This window comes from Elgaria multicarinata, chromosome 10, assembly GCF_023053635.1.
Source record: "Elgaria multicarinata webbii isolate HBS135686 ecotype San Diego chromosome 10, rElgMul1.1.pri, whole genome shotgun sequence".
NCBI classification, from domain to species: domain Eukaryota; kingdom Metazoa; phylum Chordata; class Lepidosauria; order Squamata; family Anguidae; genus Elgaria; species Elgaria multicarinata.
This window is the reverse complement of record NC_086180.1, coordinates 91717867-91738333: the sequence shown is the minus strand read 5'-3', so window position 1 is coordinate 91738333 and position 20467 is coordinate 91717867. Positions and strand designations below refer to the sequence as shown.

The 20467-nt window shown below is 41.4% G+C and overlaps 1 protein-coding gene across 4 annotated transcripts; it reads right to left on the bottom strand.

Annotated features, from left to right (window-relative positions):
- ZBTB49 (zinc finger and BTB domain containing 49) lies at positions 1-19945 on the bottom strand. Of its 4 annotated transcripts, none has more exons than XM_063135643.1 (8): positions 19719-19945; positions 16585-16756; positions 11200-12293; positions 8152-8198; positions 6795-6868; positions 5195-5277; positions 4579-4740; positions 1-755 (listed from the first exon to the last, which is right to left on the bottom strand). In XM_063135643.1, the coding sequence occupies exons 2-8, from the start codon at positions 16734-16736 to the stop codon at positions 94-96; spliced, it is 2274 nt and encodes a 757-aa protein (XP_062991713.1). In that variant the 5' UTR covers positions 16737-16756; positions 19719-19945; the 3' UTR covers positions 1-93. The 4 variants fall into 4 exon arrangements, with proteins under 4 accessions (XP_062991713.1, XP_062991714.1, XP_062991717.1 ...); XM_063135644.1 differs by lacking the exon at positions 19719-19945 and adding an exon at positions 19095-19163; XM_063135647.1 differs by lacking the exon at positions 19719-19945 and adding an exon at positions 14982-15064 and having other exon boundaries at positions 16585-16667.
- Between the last annotated feature and the right edge of the window lie 522 nt (positions 19946-20467).

The window sequence follows — 20467 nt, the reverse complement described above, 5'->3', positions numbered from 1 at the left end:
TATGTGAAACACTATATAAATACTTTATTATTTTATAGAAACACCTGTCAAATACAACTTCCTTACAAGCTGACAAAGGATTAGCACAATTTGTCACTGACCCAACTCAGTCTCATTCTGTAAAGTCTTCATCGCTAAACCCCACAGGGTCACGCTAGAGAAGAACGGCCCTTCATTATTTCTGTATTCAGCAGAAGATACACGGCTGCTCAATTCACAATTATTGCCCAGGGTACTCATGGAGGAGCGAATCATGGGAGTGCCATCAGACTGCAGAGGTTCTTCCTCAATTGATGGATCCATTTCTTTATAAGAGCAGGGACGATTAGGTCTTTCCTGAGATTTGCAGAGTTTAATAGGGTCCAAAATCAGTTTTTGTTGGTTTGTACAATCATTCTGTTGCACTGTGGGTCGCACCTTGCGTAATGTTACCCCAGGACTGTTAACTTCATTGGATGAATTTTCTGTTGGGTGGATGGGAAACTTCACTGACACTGGTAATAAAGTTACTGATATTTCTTGGGTAAATGAATCTGAGTTTTGGGACTTTTCAAGGTCCGAGATTTCTACCGCCTGCGTAAACTCATCTAGTGCATTTGGACCTTCATTAACAGCTTTACAATGGATTTTTCTGTGTCGACGCAAGACAGCAGAACGACTGAAGCATTTATTACAAGTTTCACAATTATATGGCTTTTCCCCAGTATGAGTCCGGATGTGTCTTCGCAAGTCACCAGAACCTGCAAAGCATTTCCCTATAAAATAAAAAAGGATATTTAGATACTGTTTCTTCCTGCAAAGATCTGCTATGTATGCAGAATTTCATCTTGCACATGTTTCAAACTATTAATTATCATTTCCAAAATGTATTTATTTGTAGTTTTGATTTATCTCTGCAAAGCTGGAAATAACTATTGCTACTGGAAAGCAGTGAAAAGTACCTATCCTCAGTTTATACACTCTCCATTTATACAGAATCAAATCCTTTTACAAACCATTTAGGAATACTACAAATTAATATAACAGAAAGCAAAAAGAAGAACATATCTAACAATATAAGGAATTAGAGGATCGGCAATCCTTGACTTGATATTGACCAATAGGGATGACTTAGTGGATAAAGTGGCAGTTACGGGAACTCTGGGGGAAAGTGACCACGTCATACTTGAATTCTTGATTATGAAGGAGACAAAAGTCGAGCGTAGCCATACACGTACTTTGGATTTTAGGAAAGCTGATTTTAATAAACTCAGAACTTTGATAAGTAAGGTCCTGTGGCAAGTGAGCCTAATGAGAGAAGGAGTGAAGGATGGGTGGGAGTATTTAAAAAAGGAAATTTTAAAGGCACAGTTACAAATAATTCCAACAAGGAGAAAAGATAGAAGACAACAGAGGAAACCAATGTGGCTCCACAAAAAGCTTAGAGATGACCTGAAAACAAAAAAGGATACATATAGGAAGTGGAAGGAAGGCCAGGCTACAAAAGAAGAGTACAGACAGGTGGCACAGAAGTGCCGAAATGGCATCAGGAAGGCTAAAGCTGTGAATGAGCTGAGGTTAGCGAGGGATGCTAAAAGCAATAAAAAGGCTTTCTTCAGATACGTGAGTAGTAAAAGACAGAGGAAAGAAATGGTGGTTCAACTGCTTAATGGGGATGACAAATTGATAACAGATGACAAAGAAAAGGCTGAAGTGCTCAATTCCTACTTTGCCTCAGTCTTCTCCCAAAAGCGGGTCTATGACCCCCCTGGAAAAAGTGAAGCAGAAGTTGAGGGGGCAGGATTTCAGTTTGAGATTGATAAACAAATGGTCAAAGAACACCTAATTTCCTTGAATGAGTTCAAATCTCCAGGGCCCGATGAACTGCATCCTAGAGTAATGAAGGAGCTAGCGGAAGAACTCTCAGAACCTTTGTCTATTATCTTTGCAAAATCATGGAAGACAGGTGAGGTGCTGGACGACTGGAGGAGGGCTAACATTGTCCCTATCTTCAAAAAGGGCAAAAAGGAGGAAGCTGGGAACTACAGACCAGTCAGTCTGACATCCATCCCTGGGAAAATTCTGGAGCAGATTATAAAGAAGTCAGTCTGTAAATATCTTGAAATCAATGCCGTGATTACTAGAAGCCGACATGGATTTGTCAGGAACAAATCCTGTCAGACTAATTTGATCTCATTTTTTGATCGGGTAACCTCCCTTGTGGACTGTGGGAATGCTGTGGACGTCATATATCTTGACTTCAGCAAAGCTTTTGAAGCTTTGAATTGGGGGGGGGGGGGAATACTTAACATTTTTAAAAATCAAACTACAACCAGGCAGAGTGGCTGCATTAGGATGATACAATAGTCAACCCTGTGCTAATAGTCAACCCTTCACAGATGACTATGATCACGTCGTCTTGGGAGATACCCCCTAAATAGGCATCCGCAGAGTTGACTATTATCACAGAGTTAACTACTGCCCACCCCCAACCTCCGTTCCGTCCTCACCACCGAATAGCGGCCCTGGTTCCCATGAGAATCGCCTTTGGGCTGGGTCCCCCTACTGTCAGTACCTGGCACTGTGCTCTCTTCCTCTTCTTCTGACGGTGGGGTGACCTGACACCAAGGGAGATTCTCATGAGAACTAGCATCACATGAGATGATTGCGGCTCCCCCAGGTTGTGTGCGCCCCATTCCTGGGTGGGGCGCCATGTGCTTGTCCCATCCCTACTGATATCCTTGACAGCATCAGGGGAGTGTCTCCTTCTGCCACGGGTATTGGGGCAGGGGCTGGATTTCTCCTGTGGTTTGACGTTGCAGCTACAGGAGAGATCCTTACACCCCTCTGCCTCGATCTCCATTTTTGCATGTCCCAGGAGGTGTGTGGGGAGCTGTCCGATCGGTGGCTCTCCACACGCTTCACGAGATGAATGACACACACCTGCCTACGGAGTCCCACTGGGCAAGAGTGGCAGGGTTTCTGCTGCTCTTGCCTCACGACTCTGTGTTGGTTATTTCTTTCTGTGAAACAATCAACCATTGTGTGGAAAATGCTCGCGAGACGACGGTGGACTATTCAGTCAACCGTTGACTATTGTGTCGTCCAAACCCCGTCAGTGCCTTCATAACTGTGCCACCAATGTACTAAGTTTGAACAGCAAGGGCATGTAGGATCCTTCTCAACTGCTCCACAATCATAGAACTCCCAGATTCGAGAGGTCTGTCAAAGTCCAAACCTGAATACTTTCTAGAACTGTAAAACTTTCCTCTTTCAATGGCTGGGATGGTGTAAATGTTGATACCAGTTTTAGAAAGGAGTGGGACAGATATTGAACAGAATAAAGGAGGAGTTGGGGAAGATGCAGAAAATGAATTGTATGTCCAGAAAGGAACAGCAACATGCAGACATCAGTTCCTGTGAGTGAAACCCCCTAACTTATTATTATATAGTTCTAATGTATTTGGGTGACCTCTACACTTACTAGTATATTATGTATTTCATATGGATATTTTATATTTTAATATTTTGCATTAATTTTAATGTCTGTTTTTAATATATTTATGTTAATGATCATTTACTACTTTCAAACACCACCTTGAAGAATGAGATCATTGAAGTAATTGAGGCATCTACAAAATTAGGAATTCATACCTCGGTAAAAACCACAAGATGAACCCAAAATACATGCAATTAATGCTTTGTAGTGAGAAAATTTTACACTATGATTTTATTGACTAACTCATGAACCTTAAATCTGGTCCTATTAATGTCATATGGAACAGCCTATAGGATACCTGTGACAAAATGATAATTTATGTCATTGTTTATATGCGTATATTTAAGTGTTTAGTTCAGGTTTGGATTTGCTGTGGCCAATTGATGGTGCTATATAAATAAATTATTATTATTATTATTATTATTATTATTATTATTTTATTTTCAGGAAATGGTAAGTAAGTGGGAGGGGGGAGTTAGAATGGTGAGCAGTGTGACTGGTGTCATCCGACTGGCTGATTTGAATGGGGGCAGTTAGAGGAGTCAGTCAGCGTTAGGGCGTTAGTGAGGGGAGGAGTGGGAAGAGTTCGGTAGAGGCTTGTTTCAGGACAGTATTTCCCTGGGAGGTTGAGGGAGGTAGATGTATGTGGATAAAGTAGAATAATCCTTAAGTGTCTTTTAAAATCTTTTTCTATATGGATAAACTTTATTCTCATTTTGTTTAACAACGTCTGCTCAGTCCTATGCGTTACTTCAGGTAGACAGTCCACACGCACACTCACACACAAAAGGTTTATTATTCCCTCATTCTTTTAGAAGAATAGGGTGGTGGCAGCGAAGGAGAGGTATAATAATAGATGTCACAGAGGCTTTACATTAGCTCTTCTCTTTCATTATGACTGTGCCCATTAATTCTACACTTGATGGAGCTTTTGGGGGGTATTATTGTGCCCTTTACTTATTACTTAGTTGAATAATATATCCTGATAGTTCAAGAACAAATATTATTGTTATATATCTGTATCTGAATCATGTGTTTTAAAAACATGACCTCCAAATAAGGAAGTTATTGTTTTAGATGGAAAATTAGCAGGGACTTACCGCAGGCTGAGCAACTATATGGTCTCTCTCCTGTATGCCTGATTCTGTGCTTTACTAACTTCCGAGGTAAGTTAAATGACTTTCCACACTCATCACAGGTGAAAACTTTTTCTACTGTATGGTTCTTCTTGTGTTCCTTTAAATTACTGAAGTTACTAAATCCTGGAACAATGTAAGAGAAATAGAGAAATATTGCTCACAGAAGAAGTAAGAAAAATATTGCTCGCAGGATACAAACCACAAAAGGCTCCCACTATGCTGATGTAACTATCCTTTCTCACCACACTGGCACAGGCAAATCCCATCCATACCCAGGGATGTGAGACCCAGTATTGCCCAGTTGGGCTGTGACAAATGGTTGATCTCCAGGTCTCAAGCAGAGGACAAGACATCATAGGCCTGCAGTTCCTCACCATGGGCTGATGTGGCTGCTCTTACTAGTAACACTGCCAATTGTTGCATGTCAGCTGGGCCGTACCATCTCCCAAATTCAAGGAATGGCTGAGACTTGCTTGGGCTGGGGAGGGCCGGACCAGGAGGGAGCACAGTGGGGTTGTGGATTAGTCCTGTACGCAGCGTATTCCTAACTCTTGAGCAGGGCTTAATGCCAACATACCTCGACCACAAATATCACACAGGTGTGGTTTCTCTCCAGTGTGAATAATAATGTGGCGCTGGACATCTCCAGATGCAGCAAACCTGTAACACAATTTAAAAGATCATTTGAACTTTGGCTAGAAACCTTTTCACAACTGAGCTTCATAAATGGTATCCATTTATGAACTAGCACTTCCACAGGGAGGCTGTGCACATGGCCCCCGTACCATTCCCCTGATAGCAAGTCTGCCCTCTTTTAAGCAGTCATAATTACATGGATGACAAGGGCCACAGTGAGGTGAGATGATGCCTGAGATGCTGTGACTGCACTAGCAGGCAGACAAACTCCTACTACCATGTGGTTTCTTTAGCCTGTCACTTAGCCTGAAAGAGTTTATGTTTGGTCATGAATTTCAGTCTTGCTAAACAAAATGAAGCAAAAATATTATAACGGAAGGGGTAAAAAAGGTGAAAATTATAACTTCACTCAGGTTTTGCAATATGTACAGCTTTTCAATTTTATTGAGTAATTATTTGGTTAAAAATTAGACTAATAAAATATTTATGAAACTTTATTCATCATTTTATGAATAAAAGGTTTTTGTTCTAGGACAAATCCTATTTTGGAAGAGAAACATTTGAGAAATCGTTATTACAGTTAGCTGAACATTGTTTTTGATCCTGCAACTCCCCGACATGCTGGACTGTCATAGACTTGATGTTGCTGCACTGGCAAGTGTCCCTTTTGCTGCTGGATTTTCACGATTGTGCTAATTTGACCTTCTAGTATACTAGGGGTGCGGAACCTCTTTCAGACCATGGGCCGAATTCAATTTTGGAGAAGCTCTCAGGGCAGGACCTTCCAGTGGTGGGGGATGGGGCCAATGTTTATCAAACATATTATAGCTTAAAGTTCTCACAGCCAGAAACGAAATCTTAGAGGAGAGGCCTCTCAACCTTCAACTGCACAAAAGCTGGGAAATCATTGGCGATTGGGGAAAAGGGGGTGTGACCTTCTGGAAACCCCAGGATGGCCAGATTGGGAACTTGGGCCTGAGGTTCCCCAACCCTGTGGCATGCAAAGTTATCCACCCCAGCTACCCATAGTCAATGAAATTAATAAATTCCAGAACATTTACAACAATGGCCATATTCAGACATCACATTCTCAATCCTCCAAACCATGGTTTGAAGGACTGGGAAGAAAGAACAAGCTTGAGCACTCCTTCCTCCTCCCCTCCCCTTATTAGAAGACTTCTTGGTTCCCTCAAACCACAGCTTGCCATACTGGAAAACTGTGGTTTTAGCCATCCCTCCAAACCAGGATTGTAAATCTTAATTTGATTCTAGTTCTCAATCCTGTTTTGGAATGACCGCTCAAGCTGGTTTGAAAAATTTTAAGATGACCAGGAAATCTTTATTACTATACGTAAAGGTGCAATCCCATGCATGTTTAGACAGAAAAAAGGCCTACAACTCCCAGCGTGTCATTCTTAAGGTGTCTAAGAGAAAAAAAGAAGGTGTGCTCAACTTGTTGCTTATTCCCAATCCTCTAAATCATAGGATATCTTAATTGGTCAATACTACAGTACTTACACAGGAGTTTCTGTCATACAAACCTTTTTCCACAGATCTCACAGATGTAAGGTTTTTCACCAGAATGCCGACGTAAATGAGTCTGAAGATTACCTGCCTACAAAAATAAGGGAAGTGGTGTGTGCTTTTTAAACACAACTTAACTAATCAAATAGGTCATGCTGATAAAGTTTAATGATTAGAAATGAGAATCTTGCTTTAGCTCGTGATGTTAACAACATGGCACTTGAAAAACGAAGTCTCCCAGAACTGGGACAAAAGTGTTTAGACTAGAAACTGACAAGTTTCCTTGTACCAAAAGAGCTACCACAAGTTCCTGTGCATCCCTACTTGCCACAAAAGGATCAAATTTTCACCAGAGCATTGCTGAACTTTTGTGTGAAGCTGCAGGCATTAGGAAGGATGGGTCAAGCCCTTTGCTGTTGTCTCTTTCCCCAGTGCCAAAGTGACAACTCCTGAGGAAGAGGACAGCGTTATCATTGTACTAGTGTGCAGAGCCCTGAACCTATTCCAATGCCCTGCTCTGCATTCTGGCCAGAGAAGTCTACCAACTATAGAAACTTAATACTGCACTCCCTAGAGTCTCTACGTGGCCCTTAATCTCATTACCACGTTATTTTTCTTTTCTCAGTCTTTGTAATAAAGATATAAGGTTGAATCAAATGGTGTCTTTTCACCAGCAGTAGCAAAACCACTCTCTGCACGCCCTCCGAATCTGCTCTAAAGGGTTGGTTGACTGTGTAGAACAGATTGGGGGGTACACGGGGGGCTGCAAGGGGAGACAATGGATCCGTTTGTACAATACTGGATCCAAGCCATACTGAAAGACACAATTATTCAATTACTGAAGTATAGCATAATGTGTGTTTTATTTACCCAGTATACCAAAAACAAAACACAGATTTGGAAAAAAGAACTAAAAGAATGGGGAGGATAATATTTAGGAATGAGAAATTAGTTCTAACTCAAGTTGTATTTCATTAATCTAATATTACTTAATAGCACTTAAAGGGTTATTAAATAACACATTCCAACTCTACTATTCTATGAATTCTTTTTTCAATTAAAGAGCTGATAAACATTCCTTAAAAAATTCTGCCTCATTTCCCACTGCACTGCCAAAAGGCCTAGGAGATGCCAGGGATTAAATTTGGGACTTCCTGCATGCAAAGCAGGTGCTCTTATCGCTGAGCTGCGGTCCCTCCTCGAGGATTTTGAAGGTGAGGCGCAAATTGAACTATTGTTAGAATAGGGGTGCAGAACCTATTTCAGCCTCAACGGCCTGTGCAGTAGAACTGGACAGTCCCAGGTGGCTGGATGGCCTATAAACAACAGTAGACTTAACACAGCAGAACAAGTAAAATATTATTAAATTCCTACCTGTGAGAAACATTTGCCACAAATGTTACATTCAAATGGCTTCTCACCTAAAAGAAGAAGCAATAGTGTTTTGCACTTCTAACAGTTGCAGCTGAACACAAATTTGAAATTTGCTGCCAAACGATATTCTGAATTTCATAGTAAGCATATTTGATTAAATGTTTGAAGGTAAACCTTCCATAATGTTGTCATTGGCGAAATAATCACTTTAGCCATCTCTCACTCCACAGAAGGGTCAATGAAGCCTACGGAACAACACCAGGACTAGTCTCAGATGAATTGTTTGCTCAGCAGTATTACTTTTGGGTTGGATCCAGATTTAGCAGCATGCAACTGGGCTGGTGGAAGTGAACTTCCCCCCTCCCCATAGCAGTCCCTCCATCCCACCCAGGGCGATAAAGCCTCACTGAATGGGGTTGGCGATGGTGTGGGGAAAAGGGAGAGATGCCTGAAAATTGGCAAAGTCACTTTCCATGAGTAAAGCAGAAAAGTGTTCTCCAACTCTATGTAGCATTTTCAGGGGACTGTAGGAGCTGCCATGGGGAGGAGATGGGGAGGAAGTCAGCTTCCTTCCTTCAGCTCAACTGTCCGCACCTAAATCTGGGTCCAAGCCATTATTTCTACAAAAAGTTAGTCAACAGATGGCAAGATCACATTAAAAGAAGAAACATCTCCTCCACAATGTGAACGGGGAATTTCTTATGAGCAGGGGAGTTCTGTGTGCATGCACAAACCAGAAGAGCAAGGGCTGGGAACACACACACCCAAAAAATGTTGTTGAACTTCAATGCCCGCCCTTCAGCTTAAAACCTTTTAAAAACCTCTTAAGAGGTTTTAAGAGCAACCTCTTAAATGTCAAAAAACAGTTTGAATAGAGAGCTTTGTGTGTGTGTGTTTGACTAAGGCTGTGATCTAATCTTACATTCTCAAATGGTTAGAAATTTATTTATTTGATTTTCTATACCGCCCAATAGGCGAAGCTCTCTGGGCGGTTCACAAAAATAAATTACTCTCAAGTAAATAATATTAGAACTGCAGTACAAAAGTCACAAATATATTTACTATATTGTACTGCAGCAGAGTAGTACAATCCATTTTAACACTGAAAACTAACTAATTAAAACTTGATTTTAATTAATGAAGGCAATTTTACAGCAGGCTGTAAATAAACAGCATAGGGTTAAGGATATTTTGGCTCTAGCAAGTTACTGTAACGTTGAATAAAAAATACTAAAAAGACCCCTTTCTTCTTAAAAGTAATAATTTTTACTAAATAAACTACTATCTTTAAAAAGCACCTTAACTGAGATTTTGGTAATATGCAGACTGATTATTTTTTTACTTGATTGTTTGAATCAACTGAACATTCTTTAGTTGGTTGATAGTACTAATCAATTTTATATACACTGGAAATAGACCTAAGCACTTTAAAGTCCCATTCACTTTCAGGCGGAGTTAAGCACATGTTTAACTAGACTTTTGAAATCAATGGTCCTTAACAGTGCTGGACTTTGGCTTGATCATGCTTACTGTTTTCAAGACAAAAATATAGCCTCTCACATTTTATTATTATTTAACTAGTTGGATGGATGGTATTCACATCCTACATCAGGGTCTCTGACCTTATTTGGGCACATTTGTATTTTTTTTTAAATGCCCTGGGCACCACCACAAATTGGCTGCCAATCACACACAAAAAACGGGAACACCCCCTTATTCATGTTTGTGTCTTGGTGTGCTACACACTCTAGCTTCTCTCTCTGGCTCCCCTTTCTTTTTCACTTTGTTTCTTTTGCTTTCCTTCCTTCCTTCCCTCTGGCTTCTCTCTCTCTCTGGCTTCTTTCTTTCTTCCTCCCTCTGTGACTCTGACTCCTCTTTCTTCCTCTCCCCAAGCAAGTGAATGCAGTAATTTCTCAATTTATTTGCATGGGGCAAGAAAAAGCCCCCACCTGCTAAAAATCTGCTGGAGGGAAGCAAAATTCACCCCTTGATACCCTAAGGGTCCTTAGTGGGGGTGGACCCTGCCCCCACTCCAGCCATTTTTTGGGCAAGAAGGAATTTTCACTATACAAGTGAAAGAAGGAATCACTCCATTCACTTGCAGAGGGAGAAAATAGTTTAACAAGCCTTGTTGGGCACAGTGGTGCCTATAGGTGCCACAATGGAGAGCCCTGTCTTACATTGTTCCTATTCCCAACACAATTCAATACTGTTCTGTTTTACTAAAGCTTAACAGGAACATAGATGACTTAAAATAGGAGTGGGGACTGCGTGATGCTGCATATGTTAGTGGACTGCAACTTCCATCAGCTCTAGCCACCATAGCTAATGGTGAGGGATGATGGGAGTTGCAGTCCAACATCTAGAGGGCCACATGTTCCCCAATCCTAATTTAAAACATAATCCTGCATATATTTACTCAGAAATAAGTCCCACTGGGTTTAATGGGACTTATTTCCAAATAAGTGGGCACAGAATTGTGAGCTCAGGCTGCCCAATGAGTCCACAGCTAAAGTAGGATTTGCAGACAAATCTCCCATGATTCTAAAACCAACACTCTATCCAACGGAAGGATCAAAGTCGGTAAGCAGTTTAGCATCACTGTAAATGTGATGCAGTAAGATCATACTGACATAGGTAAAGGGGGGGAAAGGCAGGACTTTTACAAACTACTTTGTGTTCCTTTCCAACTATCTAGTAACAAACATTACTTTTTTAAGCTACATGCACAACTACATGGCAAAGAATCAAAATGTATTCTGCTGTTCATGCAAGAAGTCATGGCAAGGGGTCAAACATGTAATTTTGTAAAAATTGCAGTTACTGGCCTTTGTCTGATAAATATGTGTTAACCTTTGCTGGGGGCATACGATATTTAAAATCATATTCACTTGATTAGCTGATCAAGATCATGGAATTTGATTGCCACATATGGTGGACTGACATAATTGCTGTACCATGACGGTCTTTTCAGCTGCTAACACCGTATTCTATCTGCTTTTCATTTTGTAATTAAATAATTGATCTGAGAGTGTTAAATAACTGTACCTGTATGAGACCTTATGTGGAGCTCCAGATTGCTTGGATGTTTAAAAGCCTTTCCACACAACGCACAAGGATACTGCAGCCTCTCCGACAGGAAAACCTGCAACTGGCTACTTGGCTCAGAAGGTTCCTGAGACTCGGGCTCAAGTTCAACGCTTTGCTCCAAGCATTCTGAACTAACCGCATGTTTAACTTCGTTTCTTTCAATAGCACCAATAATTGTCCTTTTTGTGCTACTTTGCCTTTCTAACTCAGTTTCCCTGGCAGTGTCTCCATTAGCAATTTTAAGTACAGAAGATTTTTGAGCCCGCAGAAAATTCAGTTTTTTAAGATGAATGGCTTTTTTAAGCCTCATCTCTTTGGTTGGCTGTAAAGATGTGCCTTCTAAATCTTGATCCTCAGAACGCTCATTCAAGGGTTGAACCAGAAAGGATGGCGGTAAGTGACTGGATGATTCCAAAACACGTTTAGATTGATTGATGGTGCATGAACCATTCTTGACTGTGTTTTGTTCTGTAGAGGTAGTGAAATCAAAGGATGGTTCTGGTGAGGTCTTGTTGCTGGGACAAGTAGTTTGCTTGTAGAACTGTTTGCTATAAAAATTACGGAGTTTGTAATGGCGATTTGGCTGTTTAAAGGAGAGATCTGTGCAACTAGCATCCATGGAATCCTGCTTCTGTCTATTTATATCACCAGATGAGATGTGGACTGCAACAGGCTGTGGCCCACGTAGATGGTGGTCATCCAGGACTTTGCAAGCTTCCACAGGGGATGAGCACATGCACAGTGAATTAGTACTATAACTCTCATGGTTAGTATCTGCAGCCAACGCATTTTGCAATGAGAAAGCATTGTTACAAGGCATACTGACTGGATGCTCTATAGCTGTGGAGGATTTTAAAAATGAACGACACATACTCAAAATATTTTGCACTTGTAGACACTGTGCAATATCCAACAAAGTTTGTACATTGTCCTGGTTGAGGTCAAGATGAGATGTGTACATATAGTCTAATATCTGGCCTATGCCACCTACATTTTTAATATCCAAGTGAAAGACATCATTCTTCTGGCCTGAAGAATTTTGAAACAGAGTCCTAGGAAGGAAGAGCACAACCCTTTAAAACGTACAAATGTATAAAAAATAATTATTAGATTGTAAGCCTCTGCGGCAGGGTCTTCCTATTTACTGTGTAATCTGTACAGCACCATGTATATTGATGGTGCTATATAAATAAATAAATAAATAATAATAATAATAATAATAATAATAATAATAATAATAATAATAACAACACTGCCAAGCTTCAAAAACATCACATTTTTTTACTTAATATACTAAGTGAAACTTGTGCTACTTACTGAAATCCATTATTTCTGCAGTCACTGTGATGGCTATTCAAATTATAAATTCCTAAAGTGGTTATTTTTTAGCTGTTACTTACAATATTGTGCATAGGAGCAACTAAGTCAATGATTTTTAAAAAATCCTCCTGCACAGAGCAAAGTTACACTACATGAAAATCCATTCTGGAGTAATGCCAGGACTTGTGAAACTAATGGAAGCAAAGCGGTTTTTAGATTAAAGCGTTTGCTCTCTTTTGTATATTTGCATACATTATTCCTAATGATGTAAGAATTGTATTAAACATTTTACTCAAAAATGTGATGGCATAAAAACAAGACATCAGGAAAAAGTGGCTTTCTAATTTTTAGGCCCTTGGTATTTATGTGCTAGCCATGCTGAATAGTCTACTATTCCAAAATTGTACCACACACAAGCAGAAATTGTATTTAGGAGAATTTGGCTTCTTGACATCCTATACATGTTTATTCAGAAGTAAGTATAACTGAGTTCAGTGGGGTTTACTCCCAGGCAAGTGGGTTTAGGATTACAATCTGAGAATCTCAATTTCATTTAAAAAGAAGTCATGTGCAACGCCCTTAAGAATGCTAAAATAGGCTTCAATACTTGTGGGCTATGACTAGGGATATCTCAGAAACCCAGGTGGGATGGTACTGTATTGAGCAGCATTTCGACTGATAAGAGGGTAGGGCTTCAGGATTCTGGTTTGCGTTTTGTCTGTAGCTAGCAAAAGGAGAATAGCTTATGCAAAATAAGCAAATATGTGCAAATATTTTTCATTTGTACAATATATAGATAGCATGCTAGAATTCAGCTTTTCTTCGCACAAAATGTTTGCTGTTGTTTTTTTAGCAAATGCTGAATTGCAGTGTATCATTGCCACTGTTGATAGCAGCTAGTCTGAAACTACTTCTAAATTTGCTAATTTCGAAGTCCAATTTCAGCCTCTGACATTGACTGATGAGAAAACATTCAGATGTTACCTTTCAGCTCTTCTGGATAATTCACCTTTTCTAAAGGGACTGCAAGTCCACAGCCACTAATAAGATTTCTCTTGTTCAGGGCTTCATCTAGCTTAGAAGCTGGTGCTTCTCAGGGCTCACAGTGGAGGAAGAAATTTCATTTTAGGGGAGGGGGGGGGAAATGCATCTCCCACCCCCCCACCCCACCCCCATCCTTTGTGGAAAATGGAAAACGGGGAAAGTGTCATTGTTCCTTTCTGTCCATACAGTGCAAGAAGGGAAAGGTTTAAACCACATGATGCACGCACCCCCTGACCCTAGCATCACCTCTGGGATATCAAAGAATCAACCTGGCCAATCCCCCTCCATCACCACCACCCAGACCTTGTATTTTCATTTTCTCCAGTGATCAATCGCATAAACTTCCTAAGAAATGGCATGTGTTTCTACATTTTTCAAGGGACTACCGACAGACTTATGGTTTGGAGAATACTGTTACATAAATGAGAATATATTTTGCTATGATGTAATAAAATGTCCATTTTATAAAATATCAGTAAACTCTTTGAATTTATAAACAAATATACTTCTGCACAGTTGGGGAAACTCTTGAGTATGCAGAAACCACTACCTTATTTTTGGGTGGCCCTGTTTCTATACCATAACGTTAGGCATAGTTTGGTACTAGAGGGAATTATATTTTTGAAATAAGAAGCACAAACTTTAATAAACTTTTGTGGTAAAAGGAGTAATATGATTAGAAAGATAAAATGATAATTAAAATTGAGGATAATATATTGTTTTTATTGTAGCTGCCTTGAGTCTGGTCTTAACTGAAAGGCAGGTTACAAGTTGGGTAAAATAAATGAAATAATCCTCCCCCAGCCTTCAAAAAACAAAATTACCTATGGCTTCAGGGATAACTGAAATGTTCCAGTCAGATTCATTGTCTTCCACTCAAGATGTGCAAGTCAGTATATCCCTGGTGAAACTTGGGTCTTTAGGTATCCTGGCCCTAATCCATGAAGGGCTTTAAATGATTTTTTAAAAAAACACTTTGAATTGGGCCTAGAAACAGACCAGGAGCCAGGAGAGTTGACCACATTTCAGTGTAATAGGATCATAGTGCCCAATCCCAATTGTCAAACTTGCAACTATATTTTGAACTAAGAGAACTTTCTGAGCTTTGTTCAAAGGGAGCTCCACATATTATATTAGTCTAATCTGGAAGTTACCAAAGCATTTGATGCTAAGCTCTTTCTGTCCAGGAAGGGCAGCAACTGGGGCACTGATCTAAGCTATTAAAGGTGCTCCATACCACAAGGGCAGAACTTCACCTCCAGTGACCGAAATGGATCAATAAGCACTCCCAGACAATGAACCTGTTCTTTCAGGGGCAGTGCAACCCCATGTAGAATAGGATGAACACTAGTCTGTCAGGCAGATGAACCACTCACCAACTTGTCTGGATTGGTTTACAATGTATTGACCCTCAACCAGTCCATTACAGCACCCAAGCACTGATTCAGCACTTCCTCACCTGAATTAGATGAAAAAGAGAAACAGAGTTGGGTGTCATCCACATATTGATGACACTGTACCCCAAACTTCCAAATGCCCTCACTCAGCAATTTCATGTATATGTTCAAATTATACGGAGGAAAAGCACAAACTCTGCAGGATCCCATAATATAAGTGTTGGGGAGATGAGCAGTAGTCGGCCAACTCTACTTCCTGCAATTTTACATCCACGTAGGAACAGAGTCACTGTAACACAGTGTCTCCAACTCCCATATTGGACAGCATATCCAGCAGAATACCATGGTCAATGGTACTGAAAGCTACTGAGTCCAGAAGAATTAACAGGATCACCCTCTCTGTCTTTCTCTCATCACAGATTTGGCCACTGTGGTAACCTAGTAACCTTTTAACTGTAGCTGCCTTTGAAAGCTGCTTGGTAACTGCAAATGGTTTAAAATGCAGAATGTCTAGCATTAACTACCTGGAACACACAGCACTGGTCCTCTATGAGCTTCATTGGCTCCTTGTTTGCTTCCAAGCTAAATTCAAAGTCCTGGTGCTTACCTTTAAAGCCATGGATGGTCTGGGACTAGGACACTTGAAGAAGTACATTTTTCCCATACTCATGACTCTGAGATCTAGCACGAAGAATTTTCTGATGGCTCCATCATTCAGTAGACTGGCAAATACCATGGAACAGTCTTTTTCTGTGGTGGCCCCCAAACTATGAAACAGTTGCCCACCAGAATGTACCAGCTGCAGCATCTGGACCCTTTCAAAGTAGCTGCAAAGACCCCTCTCATTAGACAGTCCTTTTATGACTTTAATTTTATTGAGTTTCATTGACAGGTGTATAATTTCCCTCTAATTGATTCTATTCAATTTACTATTGCTGTTGAAGTGTATTTTATAGTTTTAATTGTTCTACTCCAACTTGAAAACCACTGTATTGAAAGCCTGGTTATAAATCTTCCAAAAATCAATCTAGTCACTTAAGAGCTAATTATTTATTTTATTTATTTATTTATAGAGCACCATCAGTGTACACGGTGCTGTACATAGTAAAACAATAAAATAGTAAGACCCTGCCGCGTAGGCTTACATTCTAATAAAATCATAAGAAAACAATAAGGAAGGGAATGCACTAAACAGGTACAGGGGAGAGTAAAACTAACAATATAAAAGTAAGGTCAAAATCAACTTCTAAAAACTTTAGAAAAAAGTTTTCAGCTGAGCTTTAAAATCTGTAACTGAATGGTGGAAATAAGGTTACCAACTGCAAAGAAACTGAGGTAAAGCTAAAATAAAAGTTTAACTGATATGTTGTGTTTCTGTCCTTATATATGGGAAGGTAGGATAGAAACTGGTACCATCTGTAGTTCATATAAGCAGTGACTCACATACCAACTTGATCACCTGAGAAGTGTGTGGGGTTGTCACAAGCCTGCCTAGGATTATGTGAAACTTCCAAGTAAGTTTGCTAAGGACTGCAGCCTAAAATGCACTATAGCTTTCACCACGCTACTTTTATTAACATACCTGAAATATTGGCTGAAAGCAGCTAGAACATTTTTATGTGCTTTGAAACAAACACCTTTGACCACCAACATGCAATCACAGAGAAGGCCTTGAATGCGTTGATCATGGAGCTGCTGAAGAAGGTGACAGCTGTGGCTGGCGAAAGCATCCATGCCAGATGGGCCTTATTTACCTATGATAATAAAGGATAAAACTTCTGAGGAAGCAGAATTTTACATATACACTATGGGGAACCATATATTATAATAGATTTGTTATACACAAAAGGTCTATATGTTACATTCTAAAATAATTACTTAATCCAAAGATTTAAAATGTAGTCTATTTTATAGCACACTATCCATACTCAAATATGTGACAATTCAGCATACAACTCATGCATACATCCTACAGATGACTATAGAGAGAAAGATTCACAAGCAAACGTAATTCTTTCCCTGCCCAGTGTTGATGTTACTTTCCTGTTCAGGAAGATATGAATAAACCAAACTTTTATTTATCCAGAATCACTCCAACAATTAAAAAGAGGTCGAAACAGAGTACAACCATCACAGAACTCCAGCTCAGCAGCCTGGGAGCCTGCCTCTTCAATGTTTCATCAATGAGATCCATCAATTTAAAAGCCTTAAAATCAACAATTAATTCAACTAAAAATTTAAAATATTGTTAATTCAAGTTCTTATAAAAACTGTAGATGACAAGCACCATTTTAAGATATGCATTTCCCCTTCTCTCACACAGGAAAGTCAGTGGCAGAACACATCACTGATTTTTAATGCAGGAAGAGACGGCTTTCGCCTGGTTTATATTTCCAAAGGAAGGTGGTCATTTGAAGTGATCTATAAGTCCCCTAATGTAATAAGCTGGTGCGAGGCATATGGGTAGTGAGAATGGTGGGAATAAGGTTACCAACTGCAAAGAAACTGAGGTAAAGCTGAAATAAAACTTTAACTGATATGTTGTGTTTCTGTCCTTATATATGGGAAGGTCAGATCAAAACTGGTACCATCTGATTGGAGAATACCTGAACGTTCTAAGGATGTGCATTGTTCCTAAATCTATACAGAGGTGGAGTCGGCTACACCAAAGCTGATTGGCTAGAGGATATAAAGAGCCCGAGAGGCATCTGGGGGGTGGGGAAGTGTATCAGGAGAAGTCTGCCTAAGTCATTAGGAGGTGTGTTTGTGAGAGGCTGAAGAAGACATCAGCCAAGGTGATGAGCAGCTACAAGGGCAGAAAGGCTGATCGGACAGCACATGAGACAGATGCAGGAGAAGTTCTGCAAGTGGGGAGAGGAAGACTGGAGCAGCCTTCGAAGGAAAGAACTGAGTTAGGGTGACCACAGGGCTCCTGTATCTTTAACAGTTGTATTGAAAAGGGAATTTCAGCAGGTGTCATTTGTATATATGTATATATGGAGAACCTGGCAAAATTCCCTCTTCATCACAACAGTTAAAGATGCAGGAGCTATACTAGAGTGACCAGATTTAAAAGAGGGCAGGGCATCTGCAGCTTTAACTGTTGTGGTGAAGAGGGAATTTTCCCAGGTTCTCCATATATACAAATGACACCTACTGAAAGTTCCTTTTCAGTACAACTGTTAAAGATACAGGAGCCCGGTCCTCCTTTTCATATGGTCAGTCTAACTGAGTCAGCCTGAATGTCAGATGGTGATGGTGGTCGGAAGACTGGGCAGCAGTTAGACCAAACTGAAGACTTCAGAAGAAGCCTGAATAGCCTTGTAAGTTCTAGGTGGGAGTTGACCCTGAGCAGAAGGAAGCTGCCCTTTAAACCCTTGTAGTTAGGCCTGTGAGTTAACTGGGGCAGAGCTTGATAGGAATTAGCTTAAGGTTAGTTGTGAACAGGAACTGGGACTTTTAACACTTGATTGGTGGTAAAAGTAACTATACGGAACCCTTGTTTAAAAGTAGTAAAATTCTCTTGTTTTATTTCTTTTAAAAAAAATACTACATACCTTTGCTTACTTTCCTGGTACCTCTGAACTGTTTTGTCTCACACATAATGATCAGCTATTTTAGGGGGAAATATGTATTTTAAATAAAGGGTAGTTTAATGGTGGCAGTGTAAGTGAAGGGAGGGATTGCTCAGCGGTGGTGGGTGATCTTCTAGGGGTGGGATTGCCCTAGTGTAAATGTCCCCACCCTAAGGAAAGGTTCTTGGCACAAGACGTATTTTACTCTAGGCTGGGATTGTAGGAGCCAGGCTCGGGTGCTTGAGTGTACCGTGGTGAAGTTTTAGATAAACTCCCCACAATTGATGCTGGTTGGTCACATATGTGGGAACAGGGACACCCTGGCAGCTGTTTGCCAGAAACATTAAGGCTGCAATCCTATACAGAATTACCTAGGAGTAACTCCTATTGAACCCAATGGGGTTTACTTCTGAGTAGACATGCATAGTATTTCACTGTAATGGACCTTATGGAGGAAAAACAGATTGATTACTACACATTTTTAAGGTTAGTTAGGAGGAAAGGGTTAATAAAGTACCTAGTGGGATTTCTTGATGATCACCTGTGAAAGGAAGGGCTACTTGAGGAGTATTGTTTCGGAGCCACCCACGGGAGCATTCAGGATCCCATCCTATTTCTGCTTGGTAAGAGTGGTAAGAGTGAATGTTTTGCCAATAGCTGGGTACCACAGCGCATTTCGGAAAGCCAGGCCCATTCTCGGGGGGGGGGGGGCGATGAAGGCTGGAAAGCAGGCGGATTACACTTTGCCTGATCAGCTGCAGCATATCCAACGGCTTATAAAATTAGCTACTGTGAACTCTAAACAGTCATTTTGCATTAGCTTTGAACTCTGGGTCAATGGGCCTTTCTGGCTTCAGAATGACTGTTTCAGCCCTGTTGGGCTGAACCCAGGGCCTGTCTTCTGAGAGAGGGAGGGAGGGAGGGAGGGAGGGAGGAGAGGCTGCCCTCGTGGAAGGACCCTCAGCCCAATATCGGGGGGTGGGGTGGCCCCTTCTCCCCACCAGCTCACCCTCTGCTCCATCCACTCGCTTCACCTCGCGTGACATAATGCAGAGCTGCCGAATAAACATGCTTCGCATTTGGCCATAATACGCTCGGGAGCTGCTGCTGCTCCTTGAAGCACGGAGGGCGAGGAACGAACCTTGGCGGACCTTTCTCCCCGGGGCGGGCCAGGAGGCAGAGGCAGAGGCAGAGGCAGGGCAGCTGGCCAGGCGGCGCCCCCCCGCAGTCAGTCGCCCTCACGCCAGGGCTCAGGCTCGGCTCGCGCCGTCCTCGTGGCTCCCCTCTTCCTCCTCCTCCTCCGGCAAAACCTCCCCGGGCACCAGGCCGAAACCTGACGCCTCGCCCGGGCTGGAGGGGCGGCCTCGCCTCCCCCTCTTCCTCCGGAGTGGCTTCCTGCTGTCGCTTCCGGCATCCCTAGACTTAGTAACTGATAGAACAGGAAAGACAGGGGCCTTCTGCTTTCTGCACACTTTCTGTCATGTGAATGGTTCGGGGATGGGGCGCTTTAAAGATTTTCGCGGTGGGAACCGGGCGGGCGGGCCTGGGAGCCAAGAGATCCGGGTGACTCTGGGCCGGTCTGAGACTCTCAGCCCAACTGTACCTCACAGTCACAGCGGGGTGGTTGTGAGGATAATGGGCCTGTGTAGCCTGGAGAAGAGACGATTGAGGGGAGACATGATAGCACTCTTCAAAGACTTGAAAGGTTGTCACACAGAGGAGGGCCAGGATCTCTTCTTGATCCTCCCAGAGTGCAGGACACGGAATAACGGGCTCAAGTTAAAAGAAGCCAGATTCCAGCTGGACATCAGGAAAAACTTCCTGACTGTTAGAGCAGTGCGACGGTGGAATCAGCTACCTAGGGTGGTTGTGGGCTCTCCCACACTAGAG